Source organism: Macaca fascicularis, chromosome 12, assembly GCF_037993035.2.
Source record: "Macaca fascicularis isolate 582-1 chromosome 12, T2T-MFA8v1.1".
In the NCBI taxonomy this organism is placed as follows: domain Eukaryota; kingdom Metazoa; phylum Chordata; class Mammalia; order Primates; family Cercopithecidae; genus Macaca; species Macaca fascicularis.
Window position 1 is genome coordinate 96722759 of NC_088386.1, and position 26561 is coordinate 96749319.

The window sequence follows — 26561 nt, forward strand, 5'->3', positions numbered from 1 at the left end:
TTTGTTCATTCATTCATCTACTGAAGGACCTCTTTGTTGCTTCCAAGTTTTGGCCATTATGAATGAAATTGCTATAAAGGTCCACCTGCAGGTTTTTGTGTGGACATGTTTTCAACTCATTTGGGTAAATACTAAGGAGCATAACTGCTGAATTATATGGTTAGAGTATGTTGAATTTTGTAAGCAGCAGCACAGCTGTTTTTCATGGGGCTGTACCATTTTGCATTAACTACAGATAAATGAGTTCTTGTTGCTCCACATCCTAACCAGTATTTGGTGGTATTGGTGCTTTGGATTTTGGCTGTTCTAATAGGTGTATAGTGGTATCTCATTTTCTTTCAATTTGCAATTCCCTAATGATATGATATTGAGCATATTTTCATATGCTTATTGGCCATCTGTTTATTTTCCTTGATAATAAAGAATAAAAATAGATGGCAAATACACATACAGTATCTGTTCAAATACCTATTTGCCTATTTTTAATTGTTTTCTTATTGCTGAATTTTAAGAACTCTTTGTATATTTTGGATTAAAAGTCCTTTATCAGACATGTCTTTTGCAACATTTTGTTCTAGTCTGTAGTCTTCTCATTTTCTTGAGAAACAATGAATGGTAATTAGTTGATTTTGTCAATCTTTTCTTTTGATTACATATTTTGTAAGAAAACTTTCTATAATCAAGACCAAAACCACATTCTATTTTCACCTAAAAGCGTTTACAATTTGCTTTTCATGTTTAAATAATCAAGGTATTTAATCTGTTTATAAAGGGAGGTAGAGGGTCTTTTTTTTAAAAGGGAATATACAATTGTCCCATCACCATTTACTGACCAGTTCATCGCTACCCCAGTGATCTGCAATGCTACTCCTATAGCATATCTAGTTTTCATATATGCACAAGTCTATTTATGGAGAACTTGTTACTACAATTATAGAACTACAACTAGAATATATAATTAGAATACAGAATGTATAACTATATTTATATTATTTTTTATCTATTATACTTTATGTTCTAGGGTACATGTGCACAACGTGCAGGTTTGTTACATGTGTATACATGTGCCATGTTGGTATGCTGCACCCATTTACTCATCATTTACATTAGGTGTATCTCCTAATGTTATCCCTCCCCACTTCCCACACCCCACAACAGGCCCCGGTGTGTGATGTTCCCCTTCCTGTGTCCAAGTGTTCTCATTGTTCAGTTCCCACCTATGAGTGAGAACATGCGGTGCTTGGTTTTCTGTTTTTGTGATAGTTTTTGAGAATGATGGTTTCCAGCTGCATCCATGTCCCTACAAAGGACATGAACTCATCCTTTTTTATGGTTACATAGTATACCATGGTGTATATATGCCACATTTTCTTAATCCAGTCTGTCATTGATGGACATGTGGGTTGGTTCCAAGTCTTTGCTATTGTGAATAGTGCCTCAATAAATATAAGTGTACATGTGTCTTTATAGCAGCATGATTTATAACCCTTTGGGTATATACCCAGTAATGGGATGGCTGGGTCAAATGGTATTTCTAGTTCTAGATCCTTGAGGAATCGCCACACTGTCTTCACAATGGTTGAACTAGTTTACAGTCCCACCAACAGTGTCAAAGTGTTCCTCTTTCTCCACATTCTCTCCAGCACCTGTTGTTTCCTGACTTTTTAATGATCACCATTCTAACTGGTATGAGATGGTATCTCATTGTAGTTTTGATTTGCATTTCTCTGATGGCTAGTGATGATGAGCATTTTTTCATGTGTCTGTTGGCTGCATAAATGTCTTCTTTTGAGAAGTGTCTGTTCATATTCTTTGCCCACTTTTTGATGGGGTTGGTTTTTTTCTTGTAAATGTGTTTGAGTTCTTTGTAGGTTCTGGATATTAGCCCTTTGTCAGATGAGTAGATTGCAAAAATTTTCTCCCATTCTGTAGGTTGCCTGTTCACTCTGATGGTAGTTTCTTTTGCTGTGCAGAAGCTCTTTAATTAGATCCCATTTGTCAATTTTGGCTTTTGTTGCCATTGCTTTTGGTGTTTCAGACATGAAGTCCTTGCTCATGCCTATGACCTGAATGGTATTACCTAGGTTTTCTTCTAGGGTTTTTATGGTTTTAGGTCTAAGATTTAAGTCTCTAATCCATTTTGAATTAATTTTTGTATAAGGTGTAATGAAGGGATCCCGTTTCAGCTTTCTACTCAAGGCTAGCTAGTTTTCCCAGCACCATTTATTAACTAAGGAATCCTTTCCCCATTTCTTGTTTTTGTCAGGTTTGTCAAAGATCAGATGGTTGCAGATGTGTGGTATTATTTCTGAGCGCTCTGTTCTGTTCCATTGGTCTACGTCTCTGTTTTGGTACCAGTACCATGCTGTTTTGGTTACTGTAGCCTTGTAGTATAGTGTGAAGTCAGGTGGCGTGATGCCACCAGCTTTGTTCTTTTGGCTTAGGATTGTCTTGGCAATGCGGGCTCTTTTTTGGTTCCATATGAACTTTAAAGCAGTTTTTTCCAATTCTGTGAAGAAAGTCATTGGTAGCTTGATGGGGATGGCATTGAATCTGTAAATTACCTTGGGCAGTATGGCCATTTTCACAATATTGATTCTTCCTATCCATGAGCATGGAATGTTCTTCCATTTGTTTGTGTCCTCTTTTATTTTGTTGAGCAGTGGTTTGTAGTTCTCCTTAAAGAGGTCCTTCACATACCTTGTAAGTTGGATTCCTAGGTATTTTATTTTCTTTGAAGAAATTGTGAATGGGAGTTCACTCATGATTTGGCTCTCTGTTTGTCTGTTATTGGTGTATAGGAATGCTTGTGATTTTTGCACATTGATTTTGTATGCTGAGACTTCACTGAAGTTGCTTATCAGCTTAAGGAGATTTTGGTCTGAGATGATGGGGTTTTCTAAATATACAATCATGTCATCTGCAACAGGGACAATCTGACTTCATTGTTTCCTAACTGAATACCCTTTATTTCTTTCTCTTGCCTGATTGCCCTGGCCAGAACTTCCAACACTATGTTGAATAGGAGTGATGAGAGAGGGCATCCCTGTCTTGTGCCAGTTTTCAAAGGGAATGCTTCCAGGTTTTGCCCATACAGTATGATATTGGCTGTGGGTTTGTCATAAATAGCTCTTATTATTTTGAGATACGTTCCATCAATACCGAATTTATTGAGAGTTTTTAGCATGAAGGGCTGTTGAATTTTGTCAAAGGTCTTTTCTGCATCTATTGAGATAATCATGTGGTTTTTGTCTTTGGTTCTGTTTATATGCTGGATTACGTGTATTGATTTGCGTATATTGAACCAGCCTTGCATCCCAGGGATGAAGCCCACTTACTCATGGTGGTAAGCTTTTTGATGTGCTGTTGGATTCAGTGTGCCAGTATTTCATTGAGGATTTTTGCATCGATGTTCATCAGGGATATTGGTCTAAAATTCTCTTTTTTTGTTGTGTCTCTGCCAGGCTTTGGTATCAGGATGATGTTGGCCTCATGAAATGAGTTAGGGAGGATTCCTTCTTTTTCTATTGATTGGAATAGTTTCAGAAGGAATGGTACCAGCTCCTCTTTGTACCTCTGGTAGAATTCGGCTGTGAATCTGTCTGGTCCTGGACTTTTTTTGGTTGGTAGGCTCTTAATTATTGCCTCAATTTCAGGGCCTGTTATTGGTCTATTCAGGGATTCAACTTCTTCCTGGTTTAGTCTTGGAAGAGTGTATGTGTCCAGGAATGTATCCATTTCTTCTAGGTTTTCTAGTTTATTTGCGTAGAGGTGTTTATAGTATTCTCTGATGGTAGTTTATATTTCTGTGGGGTCAGTGGTGATATCCCCTTTATCATTTTTTATTGCATCTATTTGATTCTTTTCTATTTTCTTCTGTATTAGTCTTGCTAGCGGTCTATCAATTTTGTTGATCTTTTCAAAAAACCAGCTCCTGGATTCACCAATTTTTTGAAGGGTTCTTTGTGTCTCTATCTCCTCCAGTTCTGCTCTGATCTTAGTTATTTCTTGCCTTCTGATAGCTTTTGAATGTGTTTTCTCCTGCTTCTCTAGTTCTTTTAATTGTGATGTTAGGGTGTCAATTTTAGATCTTTCCTGCTTTCTCTTGTGGGCATTTAGTGCTATAAATTTCCCTCTACACACTGCTTTAAATCTGTCCCAGAGATTCTGGTATGTTGTCTTTGTTCTCATTGGTTTCAAAGAACATCTTTATTTCTGCCTTCATTTCGTTAGGTACCCAGTAGTCATTCAGGAGCAGGTTGTTCAGTTTCCATGTAGTTGAGTGGTTTTGACTGAGTTTCTTAATCCTGAGTTCTAGTTTGATTGCACTGTGGTCTGAGAGACAGTTTGTTATAATTTGTGTTCTTGTACATTTGCTGAGGAGTGCTTTACTTCCAACTATGTGGTCAATTTTGGAATAAGTGCGATGTGGTTCTGAGAAGAATGTATATTCTGTTGATTTGGGGTGGAGAGTTCTGTAGATGTCTATTAGGTCCGCTTGGTGCAGAGCTGAGTTCAATTCCTGGATATCCTTGTTAACTTTCTGTCTTGTTGATCTGTCTAATGTTGACAGTGGGGTATTAAAGTCTCCCATTATTATTGTATGGGAGTCTAAGTCTCTTTGTACGTCTCTAAGGACTTGCTTTATGAATCTGGGTGCTTCTGTAATGGCTGCGTATATATTTAGGTTAGCTCTTCTTGTTGAATTGACCCCTTTACCATTATGTAATGGCCTTCCTTGTCTCTTTCGATCTTTGTTGGTTTAAAATCTGTTTTATCAGAGACTAGGATTGCAACCCCTGCCTTTTTTCATTTTCCATTTGCTTGGTAGATCTTCCTCCATCCCTTTATTTTGAGCCTATGTATGTCTCTGCACGTGAGATGGGGTCTCTGAATACAGCACACTGATGCATCTTGACTCTTTATCCAATTTGCCAGTCTTTGTCTTTTAATTGAAGCATTTAGCCCATTTACATTTAAGGTTAATATTGTTATCTGTAAACTCAGTCCTGTCATTACGATGACAAATGACATTATTTGTCATTATTACAAAATAACCTGTTAGCTGGTTATTTTGTTCGTTAGTTGATGCAGTTTCTTCCTAGCATCGATGGTCTTTACATTTTGGCATGTTTTTGCAGTGGCTGGTACTGGTTGTTCCTTTCCGTGTTTAGCGCTTCCTTCAGGAGCTCTTGGAGGGCAGGCCTGGTGGTAACAAAAATCTCTCAGCATTTGCTTGTCTGTAAAGGATTTTATTTCTCCTTCACTTATGAAACTTAGTTTGGCTGGATATGAATTTCTGGGTTGAAAATTCTTTAAGGATGTTGAATAGTGGCCCCCACTCTCTTCTGGCTTGTAGAGTTTCTGCCAAGAGATCTGCTGTTAGTCTGATGGGCTTCCCTTTACGGGTAACCCGAGCTTTCTCTCTGGCTGCCTTTAACATTTTTCCTTCATTTCAACTTTGGTGAATCTGACAATTATGTGTCTTGGAGTTGCTCTTCTCGAGGAGTATTTTAGTGGCGTTCTCTGTATTTCCTGAATTTGAATGTTGGCCTGACTTGCTAGGTTGGGGAAGTTCTCCTGGATAATATCCTGCAGAATGTTTTCCAAGTTGGTTCCATTCTCCCTGTCACTTTCAGAAACACCAATCAGACATATATTTGGTCTTTTCACATAGTCCCATATTTCTTGGAGGGTTTGTTCGTTTTTTACTCTTTTTTCTCTAAACTTCTCTTCTTGCTTCATTTCATTCATTTGATCTTCAATCACTGATACCCTTTCTTCCAGTTGATCAAATTGGTTACTGAAGCTTGTGCATTTGTCATGTAGTTCTCATGCCATGGTTTTCAGCTCTATCAGGTCATTTAAGGACTTCTCTACATTGGTTATTCTAGTTAGCTATTCGTCTAATCTTTTTTCAAGGTTTTTAGCTTCTTTGCGATGGGTTCAAACTTCCTCCTTTAGCTCGGAGAAGTTTGATTGTCTGAAGCCTTCTTCTCTCAACTCGTTAAAGTCATTCTCCATCCAGCTTTGTTCCAGCTTTGTTCTATTGCTGGCAAAGAGCTGCATTCCTTTGGAGGGGGAGAGGCGCTCTGATTTTTTGAATTTTCAGCTTTTCTGCTCTGTTTTTTCCCCATCTTTGTGGTTTTATCTACCCTTGGTCTTTGATGATGGTGACATACAGATGGGGTTTTGGTGTGGATGTCTTTTCTGTTTGTTAGTTTTCCTTCTAACAGTCAGGACCCTCAGCTGGAGGGTTGGAGTTTGCTGGAGTTCCACTCCAGATCCTGTTTGCCTTGGTATCCGCAGTGGAGGCTGCAGAAGAGTGAATATTGCTGAACAGCAAATGTTGCTGCCTGGTCGTTCCTCTGGAAGCTTCATCTCAGAGGGGTACCCGGCTGTGTGAGGTGTGAGGTGTCAGTCTGCCCCTAGTAGGGGGTGCCTCCCAGTTAGGCTATTCAGGGGTCAGGGACCCACTTGAGCAGGCAGTCTGTCTGTTCTCAGATCTCAAACTCCATGCTAGGAGAACTACTACTCTCTTCAAAGCTGACAGACAGGGACATTTAAATCTGCAGAGGTTTCTGCTGCCTGTTGTTTGGCTATGCCTTGTCCCCAGAGGTGGAGTCTACAGAGGCAGAAAGGTCTCTGAGCTGCAGTGGGCTCCACGCAGTCTGAACTTCCCAGCTGCTCTGTTTACCTACTCAAGCCTCAGCAATGGCGGGCGTCCCTCCCCCAGCCTTGCTGCTGCCTTGCAGTTAGATCTCAGACTCCTGCGCTAGCAATGAGGGAGGCTCCATGGGTGTGCGACCCTTGGAGCCAGGTGTGGGATATAATCTCCCGGTGTGTTGTTTGCTAAAACCCTTGGTAAAGTTCAGTATTAGGGTGGGAGTAACCCGATTTTCCAGGTGTTGTGTCACAGTTTCACTTGGCTAGGAAAGGGAATTTCCTTCCCCCTTGCGCTTCCTGGGCGATGCCTCACCCGGCTTCAGTTCTTGCTTGGTGGACTGTACCCACTGTCCTGCACCGACTGTTCGACACGCCCCAGTGAGATGAACCCAGTACCTCAATTGGAAATGCAGAAATCACCTGTCTTCTGTGTCGCTCATGCTGGGAGCTGGAGGCTGGAGCTGTTACTATTCGGCCATCTTGGAAGCACCCTTCTTATTATTTTTGAGACAGAGTCTCACTCAGTCGCCCAGGCTGGAGTACAATGGCACGATCTAGGCTCACTGCAAGCTCCACCTCCTAGATTCATGCCATTCTCCTGCCTCAGCCTCCTGAGTAGCTGGGACCACAGGCGCCCACCACCATACCCAGCTAATTTTTTTTTTGTATTTTTAGTAGAGACGGGGTTTCACCATGTTAGCCAGGATGGTCTCAATCTCCTAACCTCATGATCTGCCCACCTCGTCCTCCCAAAGTGCTGGGATTACAGGCATGAGCCACCACGCCTGGCCTATATAATTTATTTTTGTCTCTATGTCAAATATAGACAAAATATAAATTTGAAAAAGTTATTAACTAAAACGACTGGTTTTAAGGTACGAATGAGAAACTGTAAAAGATTTAAGAGAAAATTTGAGAAACATGAAAGCCTACTACACTCAGATAGCATTAAAAGTATCATTAAGTTATCAGTTTATTGGAGGAAAATGAAACTGGAAAATTCCAGTTGATGCATTATGGATATGCTATCTTAAAAATTAAAAAAAAAAAAAAAAAAAAAGCAGGCTGGGCGTAATGGCTCACGCCTGCAATCTCAGCACATTGGATAGGCCAAGGCTGGCAGATCACTTGAGCCCAGGAGTTTGAGACCAGCCTGGTCAACATGGTGAGACCCCACCTCTACAAAATATACAAAAACTAGCCAGGCATGGTGGTGCGCACCTGTAGTTGCAGCTACTCAGGAGGCTTAGGTGGGAGGATCACCTAAGCCCAGGGAGACTAAAGTTGTAGTGAGCCTTGATTGTGCCACTGCACTCCAGCCTAGGTGACACAGTGAGACCCTGTCTCAAAAAAAAAAAAAAAAAAGGCAATACTGTTCAACCAGGCGATCTCCAGCAAACTTACATTCAAAGACTCAAGTCTGACATCAAAATCAATCACTACTGCATTAGTTACACTAATAAAAAGTTAGAAACAATCCAAAAGTATAATATAGAAAACCCTATATTGTTTATATATTAGAATGCAATACTACTAGCTATTACAGTTCTTTTTGTCTGAAGACTTATCTCTGAGAATTTCACAATATGTTAAATTTAAAAGAAAATAAAATCATCGCCTCATATCCATTAAAAAGGCTACTTTTTTTTTTTTTTTTTTTTTTTAAAGGAAATAGGTGTTGGTAAGAATGTGGAGAAATTGAAACCCCTGTACACTGTAGGTTGATATGTAAAATGGTGCAGCTACTGTGCAAAAAGTATGGTGGTTCCTTAAAAAATTAAAAATAGAATTAGTACATGATCCAGCATTTCCACTTACGGGTATATACCCAAAAGAATTGAATGCAGGGTCCCAAAGAGGTATTTGTACACCCATGTTCACAGCTAGCATTATTCGCAATACCCAAAAGGTGGAAGCAACCCAACTGACCATCTACAGATGAATACATTTCACTTTTGTACAATGAGAAAAATTTGGGAGATTGGTTACAAACAGTGCAAATGTACCTAATGCCACTGAACCATACACTTAAAAATGGTTCAGATGCTAAACTTTTTTGTGTGTGTATGAGATAAATTCTTGCTGTCACCCATGCTAGAGTGCAATGGTGTGACTGTGGCTCACGGCAGCCTCACCCTCCTGGGCTCAAGTCATCCTCCCACTTCAGTCTTCTGAGCAGCTAGGACTACAGGCGCATGCCACCACACACAGCTAATTTTTGTATTTTTTTGTAGAGACGGGATTTGGGATTTCTTTTTTTTTGTTTTGAGACAGATTTTCACTCTTTTTGCCCAGGCTGGAGTGTAATGGCGTCATCTTGGCTCATTGCAACCTCCGCCTCCCGGGTTCAAGTGATTCTCCTGCCTCAGCCTCCCAAGTAAATGAGACTACAGGTGCCCACCACCACGCCCAGCTAATTTTTTGTATTTTTAGTAAAGATAGGGTTTCGCCATGTTGGCCAGGCTGGTTTTGAACTCCTGTCCTCAGGCGATCCAACCTCCTTGGCCTCCCAAAGTGCTGGGATTACAGGCGTGAGCCACTGCGCCTGGCCAAAACCAAGTCTTTAGGAAGATGTAACTATGATTAAATAGTGTAATCTGTATAAACTTTAGGAGGATATTTGGCAATATATTTCAAAACTCTTATTGTGGAAGAATGTCTAATGACAGAGTAATGTATATATGATACATTATTAATTGCAAAAAGCCTATTTATAAATAAACATAATGGTGCAAGCTTATGTGTGCCCATGCATGTATGAACAGACAGAAGATACACACTGAAATGTTAACGGTTCCATGTTCTGTAAAGCAGGCATTCTTGACAGGTACAATACTTCTCCCAATTGGGTAAAACTGGATCTTGGTATGGGGGGAGTGTGGAAAAAAGACTTTGACATTATTAATATAATAGTCTGCGGCCCTCCAAAGGGTCACAGTAGATAAACAGATATACAGCATATATATAGTACTGAAATTTTACGGGTGGGAAAAAGTGATTAGGAGAAAATGTCTAAAAAGGCTAATTAAGGGACAGTAATTTTAAAAAGGTTGAAAAACACAGGGCATGATGCCAAAAAATAAGGCAAAGCTCCCCAATCAGTATGAGGAATGAATGAATGAATAAATAAGCAAATAAATAAATAAATAAAAGGTATGGATTTCATATGTGCTGAGTACTGATTCTCTCAGGCCTTTGAGGATGCCAGTCAAGGCCAGTAGCAGGGGTAGGACCCTTGGGTATTTGTCCTTGGTCTGTAGCATCCTCCTCTATTTATTCCATTGTGCCTCCAAATATCATTTGCTGTGAGTGCTGTTATGTGAGAAAGGTTCGTAAGCACTGAATTTCTACAACAAACATACCGCTTTTTAAAGAAATGATTTTTATGATAAAAGTTTCATTTTTGGAATACTGTTTCAATCTCTTCTTAGGCCTGGCATAATAGGGAGTCAAGAACACCAAGTTTTATTTAGAATATCCTCAAAAAATGTCAACTGTCTAGCTGTGGATAGTTGATAGGAGACCCTACCCAGCCCACTAAATCTATTGAGGAGCAGTGGTCATTTTTTGTGTAACTCTATACAGGGAGTATATGATTCTACCCCCATAGTTAATGAACTAAGTAATAGGCACAGATAACTCAAATGTGATTCATCTGTGGATATTCCAATTATATGTTATTTCTATGTCGAGATTTTAAAAATGAATTGAGCTAAATCGACTCTTGAGAATCTAGAATGAGAGAACTGAAAAACCAAATTATTTAACACTGGGAACTTGATGTACATTTATAAGTATGCGAGAATAAAGCACATGTACATGAAGAAAGTAAGTGGCATAGAGAAATCAGAACAGATGCACAGAAATGACACAGGGAGACCCGGAGACTCATGAAAGCACAGTTCCTCAGTTTTTAACACTGTCCCAGTTCCAACTCTCCTAGTGCCCAACAATATTGATTTCTTTCCTTGTCATTATTTTTTTAAGCTAGGTTGTGGGGATCTGTGTTCCTTGTACCCAGGAAAAACCTAACTAAAATATAATTCAAGCCTAAAAAATGTTTTATGTTAAGAATAATCTTGCAGGAATCTGGCTTCGATATAAAAATTAAAGCCACACACACAATACCAGCATCCCTGGGTTAGAACACTACTTCTTGAAATGTTCCTCCTAGTTCTGTAAAGATCAAGGTAAAAATAAAGTAACTTGCTTTAGAAAGTTATTTTAAATAAGTTAGAAACATATTTTTTTGTTTTGTTTTGACCTAGGGTCTTGATTTGTCACCCAAGCTGAGTATAGTGGTGCAGTCACAGCTCACTGTAGCCTCAACCTCCTGGGCTCAAGCAATCCTGTGCCTTAGCCTCCCAAGTAACTGGGACTATAGATACACACCACCATGCTCAGATAATTTGTTTTTTTTTTTTGAGACAGGGTCTCACTTGCCCACACTGGAGTGCAGTGGTATGATCACGGCTCACTGCTGCCTCAACCTCCCAGGCTCAAGTGATCCGCCTACCTCAGCCTCCCTGGTAGCTGGGACCACAGGTGTGTGCCACCACGCCAGGCTAGTCTCAAACCCCTGTACTCAAGCGATCAGTCTGCTTTGGCCTCCCAATTGTGCTGAGATTACAGGCATAAGCCACCACACATCCAGCTTCCAGCTAATTAAAAACATTTTTTTTTTTTTTTTTTAGAAACGGGATCTTACTATGTTGCCCAGGATGGTTACAAACTCCTGGGGCCCAAGCAGTCCTCCTGCCACAGTCTCCCAATGTGCTGGGAGTACAGGCGTGAGCCACCAAGCCGGGCCATAAATAAATAAATATCTTAAAAATAGTACTAGCTACTCAGGTGGCTAAGTTGGGAGATCTCTTGAACCCAGAAGCTGGAGGCTACAGTGAGCTGTTTTTGCCATGGCATCGCGACAGAGACCCTATCTCTAAAATAAATAAATAAATAAATAAATAAATAAATATCCTGAAAATCACTTTAGGAGTACTATGCAGCCATAAAAAGGAATGAGATCATATCCTTTGCAGGGACATGGATGAAGCTAGAAGCCATCATCCTCAGCAAACTAACACAGGAACATAAAACCAAACACTGCATGTTCTCACTCATAAGTGGGAGTTGAAAAATAAGAACACATGGACACAGGAGGGGATCAACACACGCCACGGCCTGTGAGTGGGTGGAGGGAGGGAGAGCATCAGGACAGACAGCTAATGCATGTAAGGCTGAAAACTTAGATGACGGGTTGAAAGGTGCAGCAAACCACCATGGCACATGTATACCTATGTAACAAACCTGCACATTCTGCACATGTATCCTGGCAAAATTCAAAAAATAAAGTAAAAAGAAAATAACTTTAGAAAGGTTGGTCTATAGATTCCTTCTTACTGAAAACTATGTGCAGGACTGGTTGTTAAAAAAAAAAAAGAACTGTGGAGAAATTGAAGCAAATGCTTTTTAAATGAGAAACACGATAATATAGAACACCACTGTTTAACCTACCAGACTACTTTTGTGTATCCTATAAAGCAATTTTGCTACTAGCAGAAACATGAGTGCATATTTCACCCCCTCAAATACCTTGAACATCTCTTCCCATAATTTCCACATAGTTCTGATCTTTTAAGACCTCCTGGTCATCTTCCTCCAAATCATATTCTGGCTTCTTTATTATTTTTTTGGGGTTGACCAAAAGCTGAGCTCGCTCCTTCTTTAATTTAGCTCCTATAAGAACATCCAAAGAATTAGAGCCTGACATGTATAAATTCTTTCTAAACATTACATTTAAATAAGTAAAGAAATTATAATATTTATATTGTCATTACTTAAAAGCTGGGAAAAAAGTTTTTTCTTTGATTAAAACTGACCACTTCTTCCACAGTTTATATAGTTAAAAAACAAAAAACAAAAACAAAAAAACCCCCACAATCTCGAAAGTGTGTATTTTTAGGGTTCAAAATAAGCACATATTTTAAATTACAATGGGTAGTTATCAATGACTACCACTACTGAGCATTTCATTTTAGATTAGGCTTTATTGAACATTTTCAAATAAAGTTTGAAAGAATTAAACTAAAAATTAAAGCAGTTTTTATTTAGTTTTACTAACCAGATCAATCCTTTGTGCTATATTTTCAAGATAAAATGTTAAAAGTTTTAAAAGTGAAATAATCCTTAAACATTATATAATAAGCATCTCTTCAAATTGTACAATCACTTAGTACCTCCTTCTCTATCAAGAATGTGATTAAGAACATCATCATCTCCCACAAAATGAACCTCCAGCATCTTGTCTTCCTTTAATTCTGGTTTACTCATTGTTGCCAACCTAAACAAAAACAGTAAGTTACTCAAAAGTGATGAAGAATTCATATCAACCACCAAATTAAACATTCACATAATGAATACATGTCTTTATCTAGTATTTTTAAAGTCTTTTTAAGTATAAAAAATATATTATGCATTACTATATTACTATATATTCGACTGTAGGTAACTCAATTCTTTATCTAAAAAATTGGGGAGGGAAAGAGATGTCTGAGATTTGAGAAGAGCTAAATCCTATCAAGGTAGCTAAAATACACTCAGAAAAAAATAAAATATACTCAGAAAAACAATTCAAGTTTTAATGAATGCTCCAACCAATCTAGATAAGCACATTAACAGAAATGGGGTGGTTAATACATGAGTGTTTAGAAAAGTGATAGCCAAACAAAGAATAACGGTTTGGTGGATTATATTATCTGTTCACTAGAAAGCTATAGTCAATTGTGGGGAGACTGTTAAACTTCATTTATGTCCTAAACCTGGATAAAAAACCCTCAAGCACCTCCCTTTACTTTTATGGAATGCTTACCAAATAACTTTACAAATATGAATATGGCTTTCTAGGTATCTTGGTAACTAAATAGTAAACACAAATCTTTCGAACACTTAACACTCAGTTCCTCACTGAACAAACCTCCAGAGTTTGGCAAGCAAAAGTTTGATCAACTGTGACTAGTCTGACAAACTGTACTTTCAGAACTTATTATGCTACTGGCCTGAAAATAACTAATGATGATTTTAACTGTTGCCAGCTAATCAGTTTACCCAAAAAATGTAAACTAAGATTCAGTGTTCTTGGTGTCTTAGTGATTTATTTTCTCTTTTCTCTTTCTTACAATCTTGTTTTCACCTTTTCTTTTGGCAGGAGAAACTATTGACTGTGTCTCTCTTTCCTCCCTCCCTCCCTCCCTTCCTTTTTTTTTTTTTTTTTTTGAGACAGAGTCTCACTGTGTTGCCTTAGTCTCAACCACCTGGGCTCAAGCAATCCTCCTATCTCAACCTCTGAAGTAGCTGCGATTATAGGCACATGCCACCATGCTAGGCAGGTTTTCCTCTTTTTGTAGAGACAGAGTCTCACTATGTTGCCCAGGCTGGTTTTGAGCTCTTGGAATTAAGCAATCTTCCCACCTCACCCTCCCAAACTGCTGGGATTACAGGCATGGGCCACCACAACCAGCCATTTATCTCTTCTGAGTTCATTATCTGCAGGAAGAGAACTAATTCAATGTTACCAAGTTTTATTTTGACAAGCAACATGCTTAAATGACTTGTTTCACTTTTCATTTACCTTTTAAGGTACTACACATTCTGCAGCTGCAAAATTCAGATAGAGTCACCTGTAATTGGAAAAAGAACTCAGTCAGGGTCAGCTAACAGAAAAATGAAAGCAATGGGGCAAAAACAAGTTCCACAAGTTTTGACAAGCATGATAAATAGATAACATGTAGACCTTACAAAGCTAAAGCTGTTGTAATGGTATAGTAAAGGACAAAAAGACCATTACCAATTTGGCCAGGAAGTCCTAGATACTGAGAACATCTGGATGGAGTGGGAAGATAGGAGGACAAAATTTGAGTACTTACAATGTGCTAGACATAGTTTTGAGTACTCCATATGTATTCTCATTTAATCTGCACAACTCTATGAGGTTCATACTTTGTGTACAAAGATAATAAATACTGGGCTGGGTGCAGTGGCTCATGCCTATAATCTCAGTGCTTTGGGAGGCTGAGGCAGGGGGATCCCTTGAGGCCAGGAGCTGAAGACAAGCCTGGTAACATAGTAAGGCCCTGCCTCTATCAAAACAAAAAAAACAAAAAAAAACAAAAAAAAAAAACAATTAGCTGGGAGTGGTGGCATGTGCCTATAGTCTACTTGGAGGCTGAAGTGGGAGGATTCCTTGAGCCCCAGAGTTCGAGATTACATTGAGCTACGATCACATTGCTGCACTCGAGCTTGGACGACAGAGTAAGACCCTGTCTCTAATTTTTTTTTCTTTTTTTTTGAGACAGGGTCTGGGCTCTGCCACCTAGAGCAGTGGTACGCTCTTGGCTCACCACAACTCCGACCTGGGCTCAGGTGATCTGTCCACCTCAGCCTCCCATATAGCTGGGCCTACCGGCTTGTGCCACCACACCCCCGGCTAACTTCTGTGTTTTTTGTAGAAATGAGGTTTCACCATGTTGCCTAGGCTTGTCTCAAACCCCTGGGCTCAAGCGATCTACCTACCTCTACCTCCCAAAGTGCTGGGATGATAGGAGTGAGCCACCACACCAGGTCAAAAAAATTTGTTTAAACAAAAAATAAAAAATTATGGACTTAGCTATGATATGAAGGAAAAATTTTAGAAATAAAAATAAAAAATAAAGATAATAAATACTTCATCTATAACTTATGACCACTGCTTGTAAAACATGTCCTCTTGGGCCTTCTTTCTAGTCATGATACTGCTTCCTATTATGGGGAATCTGGGTATATTAGAGAAAAAGTTTAATCCATTTACATATTTGTATAAAATAAAGAAACAGGTTTTTTGAGGGCACTGTTTGTGAGGCACTGTATTAGGCACATTTATGTACACCAGCTCATTAAATCCTCAGATTCTCTCACATAGGTATTTTGCATCTCTCTCTTTATATGTATAATGTCCCCAATTTACAAATGAGTAGACTGAGGCTAACTCATTAAATATTAATAACTCATTAAATTATTAATGCCAATACACACAATTATAAAGTCTATTAGGGTTGAAATCCAGGTCTGACTCATCCTAACTTCTTCTTTTTTTTTCCTTCTTTTTTTTTTTTTTAAGACAGAGTCTTGCTGTGTCCCAGGCTGGAGTGCAGAGGCTCAATCTCAGCTCACTGCAACCTCCGCCTCCCGGGTTCAAGAGATTCTCCTGCCTCAGCCTCCCGAGTAGCTGGGACTACAGGTGTACACCACCACACCCAGCTAATTTTTGCACTTTTAGTAGAGATGGGGTTTCACCATGTTGGCCAGGATGGTCTCGATCTCTTGACCTCATGATCGGCCCGCCTTGGCCTCCCAAAGTGTTGGGATTACAGGTGTAAGCCACTGTACCTGGCAGATTACTAACTTCCTGACCACTCTATTACACCACATACCTCTCCTGCCATCAAATAAAAATGTTATCCTAAATGCTTGGGTTTTTTTTGTTGTTCTGGGTTGTTTTTGTGGGGGTTTTTTTGTTTGTTTTTTGAAACAGGGTCATTCATCTCTGTCACCCAGGCTGGAGTGCAGTGGTGTGATCTCAGCTCACTGCAACACCTCACCTCAGCCTCCTGAGTAGGTGGGACTACAGGTGTGCAATGCCAAGCCTTGCTAATTTTTGTATTTTTTTGTAGAGACGGGGTTTCCCCATGTTGCCCAGGGTGGCCTGAGCTCAAGCGATCTGCCCACCTCAGCCTCCCCAAGTGCTGGGACTGCAGGTGTGAACTACTGTGCTGAATGCTAAATGCTTGTTTTGACCTCTGAAAACCATTCATAATAGGTCTAGTTATTTCTCTACATGTCAGTTAGGGTTAGGGTATTCTATAGCCCGTAACTATAGAATGTCCAAAGAATTCTATAGTTTCTCTAACTTTCCAGTTCATTGGGTGAAACATTACTAGTTCTATCAAGCATACTTCAAAGAGCATGGCCAGAGTCAGCATAATCTACATTATTTTACTTAATTATATGCTGCCATGTACTACAAAGGATTTGAAGCAATGACACGGATCAAATGTGATAAAACAAATTATAAATTATAAATGCTAATAGGGAGTCTACACCAGAAAAAATATAAAGGAAAGCAGAAAATAAAATCACAAAACGAATTTTTGGCTCTGAGCTTCCTGGTAATCAAAGGAAAAAGCAAGTAAAGGTCTGTTACATAATTCTTATTGGCCAAAGTTTAGTTGTTCTTGGGGATGGGGGGGACGAGATTTTCTAGGAAAATTTAAAAACAAATATTCTAGGCAACTGAGTATTGTCCTAGGCAATTTCCCTATGGTATTCTATATAAGAATTGCCTGGACAGAGGCATCCTCAGTCTTGTTTGTAGCCAAATGCATTTATACAAACATTTCCTTTTCTAATTTTGGAGCATCTTACTAAATAGTACAAAATCACCAAATTAAAGAAAATGTCTACAAAGACCTCATGAGAAACGTTTCCTTCTTTCCTTTCCAACAGTTCCTGAAAAACAAACACACAAACAAACAAACAAAAAACCTAACAATCACACAATAAAATGCAATATTTAGTGACCATTATGACCCTTCAAGGCACTGCCTTGGTGCTTACCTGTCAACCCCTTTCAAGGAGTTAACTTCAAAGCAATTCAGCAGCACCAAGTGTTAGCAACACACTCTCCTTTGAAAGCAAATGAAAGATTTGCTGTAATTTTTAAAAACATAATCCTTTGAAAAAGGTTGGAGAGAATTTTAATATCAGAGAAACGTGAGTTCCAATCTCCACTCCATACTTTATAACTGTGTGACTTTGTCCAAAGTCCTGACGATTAAATGAAATCATGTGCCTGATGTATAAAAGAGCATCACTGAATGCTCCCAATTATCGGTAATTTTTTCTTTAACCTTTTTCTTTTTTAGCTCCTTACTGCAGTACACACTGAGATATTTTTACTTTAAACTTCAACTTCACCATGCAGATTTCTTGTACATCTCTAACTCATTCAACATCTAACAGAAAAACTGCTCAATAAGTGATGATGACCGTTTAACGTGCAGTGCCCTTATACAACGGTGTAGGACCGTGCTATTTTTCTTCAGATTACAATTTAACTGGGGGAAAGTGTAACGATTCTATTAGGATTTCAATTGTAAAATGAAAAGTAACGTCTCAACATCTTTTTGATTAAAAAGCTCTACCAAAAGGGCCTGGCTTATCAACATTTTACAGCCAAGCGTGGCTCCAAGGTGACCGATCAGTTAGCAGGACACATGGGTGCCTCCAGGCTGGGATGACATCAAAGGTTCTAGCTACAGTGGTTCTGGGATGCGATCTCTTCCTCTTCATACCTCACAGGGCACTTTACCACTTTCGTTACAGATCTTCACAGTTCTTTTCCAACCAGAGGGCTTCGTAAGCTGGGAATCAGGTATGTTAATATTAGGCGTCCCTTTCACAAAAGGCTTTTAACTGCTGGGCAGACTAACGAAAGGTCCTCCCAGAGCGAGCCTCTCACCTCAAGTATTAAAGGACTTTGGCTTGCGCCTCCAACCTCTGGCCAGTTGGCTGCGCTCCACCAGCAAAGGGTTCTCGAGCCCCCGGGCAGCCTGCGGGGGGCAGAGAGGCGCAGAGACCATGCCCCGAGTGCCGAGGGAAAGCCCTGAGATGCGCGACGTGGGACGCTGGGGGCCAAGCTCCGACGCGGGGCTGTGTGCACCTGGATGCGCCCCACAAGCCGCGAGCTAAGCAGAAAAGGGAGGCAGGCTGCTCCGACACCCCACTACTCACCGCTAGGTTTCCGCCTGGCGCCGATCCGGCCGCCTCACGCCGGCCGAACGACACCCCGCTGAATCGCCGCCGCAGGGAAAGCACCTTCGGCACCAACGGGAGAAGCCAATTTCTAGTAATTCACGCCCGACGACGGCGGAGGTAAGGAGCCCTGCAGGCCAGCTGGGGGATGGGAAACCTGCGTGCGGCACACCGAATCTCCCGCCCTGTTCAGGGGGCGGTGCCCGGGGAAGCCAATAGGAAGAGGAGTCGGCCAAGAGCGACGGCTGTGCCGGCCAGTCGGCGCCGGCCACTCGGCCCCGCCCATCAGGAAACCTGAGGAAAACGGATCCTTAGGCCCTGAGTTGTGGGCCTTATCTTTCCTTTCCTCTTTCCGTTTCCGGGGAAGGGAGAAGGAAGTGTGTGGATGCGAGGAAGTTTGCGGAATAGCTGGCTGAGTGGTGGCTGTGTACTTGGGGTCGGGCGCAGTGGCTCACGCCTCTAATCCCAGCACTTTGGGAGGTCGAGGCGGGCGAATCACCTGAAGTCAGGAGCTCGAGACCAGTCCGACTGACATGGAGAAACCCCGTCTCTAGTGAAAATACAAAATTAGCCGGGCGAGGTGGCGGGCGCCTGTAATCCCAGCTACTCGGGAGGCTGAGGCAGGAGAATCGCTTGAACCCGGGAGGCAGAGGTTGCAGTGAGCCGAGATCGCGCCATTGCACTCCAGCCTGGGCAACAAGAGCGAAACTCCGTCTCAAAAAAAAAAAAAAAAAAAAAAAAAAAAGTGTTCGTTGGTTTCGCCAGGTACCTTTTGAAGAAAAAGGTAATGGAAATTGATTTGTGTTTCTTTTTGAAATATTTTCTTCATTTGGCGTGAAAGGTAGGATCTTGTACATCTCCAGGGTTTGGAGTAGGGAAAAGAGACGTTAGGAGAAGCACTGAATTATGGAGATGGGATCGGACGGCTAGTGGGATGAAGAGGCTGGGGAAATAGAATGAATAGACAGAGTAAATGATTGACTTCAACTATCCAAAATATAAAAAAGACAAGACAGAGAAAATGAGGAAGAAAAGGAATGAACCTGGATGGGATCCATACAGTATTAAGAACAGGGTACTATTTCATTTGGATTCACTGACTCAAAACAAAACAAAACTACAGAGTACTCTGCGAATCAGAAGATAAGGATTCAGTATATAGCGAGACACCTACAATCTCTGCATTCACTATAGTTACCTAGCACTTGAAGATATTGAACGGAAAATATTGAGAAAAATGCTATTATATGGGAAGTGCATTGGAGCACATGGTAGGAGTATCTAATTAAAAGTCCAGAAGGAGTCAGGAACAATTTTCTTGGAGGAAGGGATGTTTAAACTGAAACCTGAGTGTTGAATAGATTTAAAACAGGTCAAGAGGGGTGACATTTTCCAGGTAGAAGGTCCAAATCCGTGTAACAGCTGTGTAAAATGCCAAGCGTTGGGTCTGTTATTATGAAGGGCTTAGTTGGCCGTTAGGGCACTGGTCAGATTTGTATTGAAAGATCTTTGGATAAAGGAGGTAGGATTGGGAGGGAAGATACAGAGTCACGAGATTTGGAAGCTGTTTAGGAAATCCAGTTGAGAAAGAAATGATCGTAGCCTTGATACCTCATTATTCTATTTTGGCTAGGTGGAGTTAAGAAAACAGAAGAGAAAGGCAATTTTTTGTGCATTGTAAATAAAAAGAATTTGGGGAGTGACTAGAGACAGAAGATAAAGAGAACATAGCTTAACAGTTAACAACGATGTGCTTGAAGAGTGTTTAGAAATGTGAAGATGACTATCTAGCCCAGCATACACACCTGTAATCCCAGCTACTTGTGAGGCTGAGAAAAGGAAGATTGTTTGCATCCCAGAATTCCAGGATGCAGCGAGCAGTGATCTTACCTGTGACTAGCCACTGCACTCCAGCCTGGGCAACACATTGAGACCCCATTTCTCAAAAAAGAAAAATTTGAAAAAAAAGATGAAGATCTAGGAATGTTGAATAGATATGTTCTACTTATGTGTCTTTTAGATATATATATAATTTTTTTTTTTTTTTTTGAGATGCGGTCTCCCTCTGCCTGCCCAGGCTGGAGTGCAGTGGCTACATCACAGTTCACTGCAGCCTGGAGTATCTATTCTCAACCAGACCTCCCACCTCAGCTTCCTGAGTAGCTGTGACTACAGGCGCACGCCACCATGTCCGGCTAACTTTTGTATTTTTTGTAGAGAGGGGGTTTCACCATATTGCCCTGGTTGGTCTCCAACTCCAGAGCTCAAGTGATCCACCCTCCTGGGCTTCCCAAAGTTTTGGTATTACAGGAGTAAGCCACTGCACCTGGCTGTTTTTTAATATTTCTCTGATGTCAGTAAACTCCCCTTCATTCCTCTTCTTTCCACATCTTGAAAAAAGGCTTCTACAGACCACAGAGGCCTTGGTGTGAGTGGTGGGTTTGGATGTAGTTTTTATGGCATATGTGTGGAAAATAGAGGGAAGGAGCTGAGTTTTGCATTTAGATTGATACTAAGATAAAAACAAAGAGCCATACCTTCAGAATGGAGACACAGGATTTAGGAGCAGCAGGAAGTTGAAGTCAGAGGGGACCATAAAATGGCAACTCACCATGTATTCATGGAAATTTTGTGTAGGGCAGTAGACTGTTCCAAAGGGGGAAATAGAAGCTCAATATTGTAAGGGGTACAGGCACAAGCAGTTAATTGGGTAATAGTTTGAAATTTAGGGACTGGCTTTAAAAAATCTCTAATCTATGAAACAGGGTGAATTGAAGACCTTTTAAATACCACTAAAATAACAATCAGAATTTTTTATTGAAGTATAAACATAAAATTAACAAACTAACACAAAAAATTAGCCGGGCGAGGTGGCGGCGCCTGTGGTCCCAGCTACTCGGGAGGCTGAGGCAGGAGAATGGCGGGAACCCGGGAGGCGGAGCTTGCAGTGAGCTGAGATCTGGCCACTGCACTCCAGCCTGGGTGACAGAGCGAGACTCCGTCTCAAAAAAAAAAAAAAAAAAAAAAAAAATTAACAAACTAGAAAAACAGGTTAACGTAAGCTGGTTAGCTGGAATCCAGGCCTGCAGAGGGGGAAGCCAGTAATAAGCCTATTCCTGTCACAGAACTCCAGGTGGTAGTCTCAACAGCATGGGTCTGGTTCAGTGGCTCATGCCTGTAATCCCAGCACTTTAGGAGGCCAAGGCAGGTGGATCACTTGAGGTCAGGAGTGCAAGACCAACCTGACCAACATAGTGAAACTCCGTTTCTACTAAAAGTAGAAAATTAGCCAGGTGTGGTGGTGCATGCCTGTAACCTCAGTTACTTGGGAGGCTGAGGCAGGAGAATCGCTTGAACCCGGGAGGCAGAGGTTGCAGTGAGCCGAGATCGTGCCATTGCACTCCAGCCTGGGCAACTAGAGCGAAACTCTGTCTCAAAAAAAAAAAAAAAAAAAGCATGAAGCTGAGACTGGAGGATTGGTTGGGGGAAAAAAAAAAGGAGTATGAAGCTGAGACTGGAAGATCGGTTGGAAGTCTTGAAACAGTTAGATGCTAGATCTCCTGTCATACTTTGTGGAGGACCAGGAGATTACAAGGTGAACCGAGAGGATCTAGACTCTACCACTAGGCACAACTGAGAGTAGAAATGAGGTCATACTGAAATGGGGAGGACAAGCTTAGGACCTTGTTTTACTTGGCTCCCAGAACGCTGGCAATGAGTCATATATCCCCTGAGCATTAAATTTAAAGACTTTTTCAGGCAAGCTAATCAGAAAAGACAGGAGGCCCCAACTGAAAAAGCCAGTTTATCAATATAGACCTACACTGACACCTACTAGCTGATAAGCCCTGTCCCTGCACGCTGAGCTTCTGATCAATTTTAGCATTACCAAACTTTGGGATAAAGTCTCAGCTCTGAAAAAGAAAAAAATAAAGTAGGAGCAAACATTCTATGTAGAACCCAGAAGAAAATTTACTCAAAATTGTAATAAACTCTTGACGTTTTATATCTATTAAAAAAGGAATGTAAAAAGGAATGTGAGTCATCAAATTTAGATTCTTTAAGGAGAAAATAATTCTTAAAGTTTTAATTTTTAAATAGACTGCAGAATCAAGATGGTATCAGCTTATATTTTTTCTTCACCAGTGATCTCATCTGTCAGCACACTGAAGAAAATCAGAATCTTTATATTCTTCTTCAAGATGACTGAGTTAAAAAATGAAATCTTTTTTAAGTTCATTTTTATGTTCAAACAAGGTTTTTTACCCAAACCATATTTTACTTGATCAAATTCAAGAATATGATCTCAGTTCATATCTTCCAAATGGAAATATAACCTAAATAGCTGTATAGGTATCAGGGAGAGATCTAGATTAAGCAACCAGAACCAAGTAGGTCTTATGAACAAGTTAAGATACATTTATATTGGTCCCTAAGTTTGGGAAACTCAGTTAACTTTTGTCTTTGCCAGTATTGTGAAAAGCATTATATTGATGCTATTGCTCCTTGAAAAAATCCATTTTCTCCCTGGGTCTTTAAATAGTTTACTTAATAAAATTTTTGAGCCCCTAACTCTACCAGGGGCATAATGCCCAGGTATGGCCCTTACCCTTAAGGAATTTAGATTTTAGTTTAGTAGAAAGAATCAGGTAATTTCGACACAAAAGGGTGTAGGCTGGGCCCAGTGGCTGACACCTGTAGTCCCAACACCTTGGGAGGCTGAGGTGAGAGGATCATTGGAGCCCAGGAGTTCAAGGTCACTCTGAGCACATAGGGAGACCCCATCTGTACCAAAAAAAAAAAAAAATTCAAAAAGGTGTACTGAGAACTACAAGGACAATGGCCATTTAGCTTAATCTAGGGGTTGGGTTGGGGGATAGCAGAGGAACAGCCAATCCAATTTCAAAAGACAAGTAGACTTAAGCAAAAGAGAAAGTACTAGAGAAGACATTTCAGTAAGAGTACAAACTGGGTGTGGTAGTACAAAGGACAAAGGGTGTGATTGTACAAATGAATGTGGTAGTACAAAGGACTTTGTTGTTACTTAAGAATGATAGGAGATGGGGTAGAAGTAGGCCACAGGGCCTTGTATGCAGGCTAAATAACATGGAATTTATCCCCTATATTGGAACCACTGGATAATTTTAACCAGGGTACTGATAAGCATTTAATATCCATCACTAAGAAGGATAAATTTACAGGCAAGGAGTCTAGTTAGGAGGCTATTGAAGCAGTCGATATGAAGAGGATATGAGTTTGTGCTTTAGTAGTAAAGGTGGGAAGGATTAATTTGGAAGAAAAAAGGGGGCAGTCAGCAGGATTTGGGGACTGGATAATAGAGGTGAGGGAGAGAGGAGATATAATTCTCAGGTTTCTGGCTTGGTTGCCTGGGTTAGTTCATTGGTGTGATGTGAGAGATAGATTACTGATAGAGGAAAAAGGTAGATGAGTTTAGTTTGAGGCATCTTAACTTTGAAGTGCCCAAGAGATATCCAGCTATCCAGCAGCCAGTTGGATTTAAAAGTCGAACATTCAAGAGGTCTAGGCCTAGAGATACAGATCTAGGGTCATCCGTATATAGATTTAAGCCAAGTGGTGAAAATGAGAACTGCAGGGACTGTGAGAAAAATAAGAAATGTGAGATACCTCTCATCTGAGACAGGCAGCAAGGGGATAAGGATAGTTGCAGACATAGTTCAGAACTTTGAAGTGGTAGTGGGAAATAGGAAATAAAGAACATTCATTCTAGCATCATGGCCTCCATTTCATAGAAAAAGAGTTGAGGCTGCTGAGAAAGTGATACTTTATGTGCCGAAGCTGTGGAATAGAAACTAAAGGGAATGAGAAAGGGGACGGGCCAAGAAGTGCAAGGGGCCAATGAAGATGTATTAACACCTACAGTGTTCAGTGGCCTGAGTTAGGGAATAGAGAAGGCAGACTAAAGCATTGATAGGGATGGATCTATTCTTTGGGGTGGAGGTATATTTATGTAATGGGTTAATAATACTTCTTTCTTATATTGTCAGTTACTATACTAGGTATTTCTCTAGGAAAATTTTATTATTGAGTCAGGTTCTGGACAGAAGAGAGAAAGCTTACCTATGCCAAAGATTGGTATAGCATTAAAGAGAATTTTCAATCCTGATTGCACATTGAGAATTAGCTGGGGATCTTTGAAAACTATGTGATGCCAGATCCTACTCCCTGAGAGTCTGCGTGGGGCCAGGTCATCAGAATTGTTTTAAAAAATTACCCAGATGATTTTATTTATTTTTTTCGAGACAGACTTTCACTCTGCTGCCCAGGCTGGAGTGCAGTGGTGCGATCTCGGCTCACTGCAGCCTCCACCTCCTGGGTTCAAGTGATTCTCTTGCCTCAGCCTCCAGAGTAGCTGGGACTATAGGCGCCCACCACCACACCCAGCTAATTCTTTTGTATTTTTAATAGAGATGGGGTTTCACCATGTTGACCAGGCTGGTCTCAAACTCTTCACCTCAGGTGATCACCTACCTCGGCCTCCCAAACTGCAGGGATTACAGGCTTGAGACACCGCGCCCAGTCGGCCAGATGATTTTAATGTGAAGCCAGGACTGAGAACCAGTGAGCTAGAGAGAATTAAAAATTGGCAATAAAAATTTTTGTGAGATATGCAGTGGCCTAGATCCTGTATGTTAAACACACACTTGATAAAGGTTCAATAGATCTAATATGTCAGTGACACATGCCTCAGCAAATAACATCTACCCTGAAATTTTTTTATATGTCAATTTGATTTCAGTCATGCTCGGGAAAAGTGATTATATCTGAGTATCTAGGAATAAAAGAGAATATGGCAGCCAAAACCTCCAGGATATTTTTTTTTGTACCAGGGATGGTGAAGCAGTCAGTGAGGACACATGAGATGACATCATCAAGTAAGTAGTGAAAGATTTGACACGGTAATCCTTAAAAATGTACACAGATGGGCCGGGCGCAGTGGCTCACGCCTGTAATCCCAGCACTTTGGGAGGCCGAGAGGGGTGGATCACGAAGTCAGGAGATTGAGACCATCCTGGCTAACACGGTGAAACCCCGTCTCTACTAAAAATACAAAAAATTAGCCAGGTGTGGTGGTGGGTGCCTGTAGTCCCAGCTACTGGGGAGGCTGAGGCAGGAGAATGGCATGAACCCGGGAGGCAGAGCTTGCAGTGAGCCGAGATTGCACCACTGCACTCCAGCCTGGGCAACAGAGCAAGACTCTGTCTCAAAAAAAAAAAAAAAAAGTACACAGATGGCTGGGTGTGATGGCTCACACCTGTAATCACAGCACTTTGGGAGGCCGAGGTGGGTGTGAATCACCTAAGGTCAGGAGTTTGAGATCAACCTAGTCAACATAGTGAAACCCCGTCTCTACTAAAAATATAAAAATTAGCTGGGCATGGTGGTGGGCGCCTGTAATCCCAACTACTTGGGAGGTGGAGGCAGGAGCATTGCTTGAACCCAGGAGGCAGAGGTTGCAGTGAGCCAAGACCACACCATTGCACTGCAGCCTGGGCAATAAGAGTGAAATTCCGTATCAAAAAAAAAAAAAAAAAAAGTACACAGAGTAATTACAATAATGGGCAATTAGTTTTTGAAAACAATTCTGAGTTGGTCAGGCGCGGTGGCTCACGCCTGTAATCCCAGCACTTTAGGAGGCTGAGGCGGGCGGATCATGAGGTCAGGAGATCGAGACCATCCTGGCTAACACGGTGAAACCCCATCTCTACTAAAAAACGGAAAAAAAAAAATTAGCCGGGCGTGGTGGTGGGCACCTGTAGTCCCAGCTACTTGGGAGGCTGAGGCAGGAGAATGGCGTGAACCCGGAAGGCGGAGCTTGCAGTGAGCCAAGATCGCGCCACTGCACTCCAGCCTGGGTAACAGAGCGAGGCTCCGTCTCAAAAAAAAAAAAACACAAAAAACAATTCTGAGTTTTACAGTGTGTATAAAGTCAATATAACGTTTGTAAATAAAGGAAATATATATAGATTTCTTAACATTCTGTAATTTTACTTGGAGGAAGTGAAGAAAGC

At 40.9% G+C, this 26561-nt stretch overlaps 2 protein-coding genes across 6 annotated transcripts in view; one reads left to right on the forward strand and one right to left on the reverse strand.

The window, feature by feature from the left end:
• Positions 1-16164, forward strand: part of NIF3L1 (NGG1 interacting factor 3 like 1) — a 105353-nt gene extending 89189 nt beyond the window's left edge. For all 3 annotated transcript variants that reach the window (XR_012421361.1, XR_012421357.1, XR_012421359.1), the window contains one exon: positions 15822-16164. The gene's annotated coding sequence lies outside the window, so the exon portion shown is untranslated. The remainder of the gene's footprint in view (positions 1-15821) is intronic.
• ORC2 (origin recognition complex subunit 2) overlaps positions 1-18660 on the reverse strand; it is a 60103-nt gene extending 41443 nt beyond the window's left edge. For 2 of the 3 annotated variants that reach the window (XM_005573888.4, XM_045368357.3), the window contains exons 1-4: positions 18490-18660; positions 14294-14342; positions 12903-13006; positions 12259-12402 (exon numbers count right to left, since the gene is read on the reverse strand). In XM_005573888.4, the coding sequence (XP_005573945.1) occupies positions 12259-12402; positions 12903-12996 (238 nt within the window). In that variant the 5' untranslated portion in view covers positions 12997-13006; positions 14294-14342; positions 18490-18660. Of the gene's footprint in view, positions 1-12258; positions 12403-12902; positions 13007-14293; positions 14343-17313; positions 17383-18489 lie in introns of all 3 variants that reach the window. The other variant, XM_005573889.4, reaches the window with a different exon arrangement.
• Positions 18661-26561: the final 7901 nt, after the last annotated feature.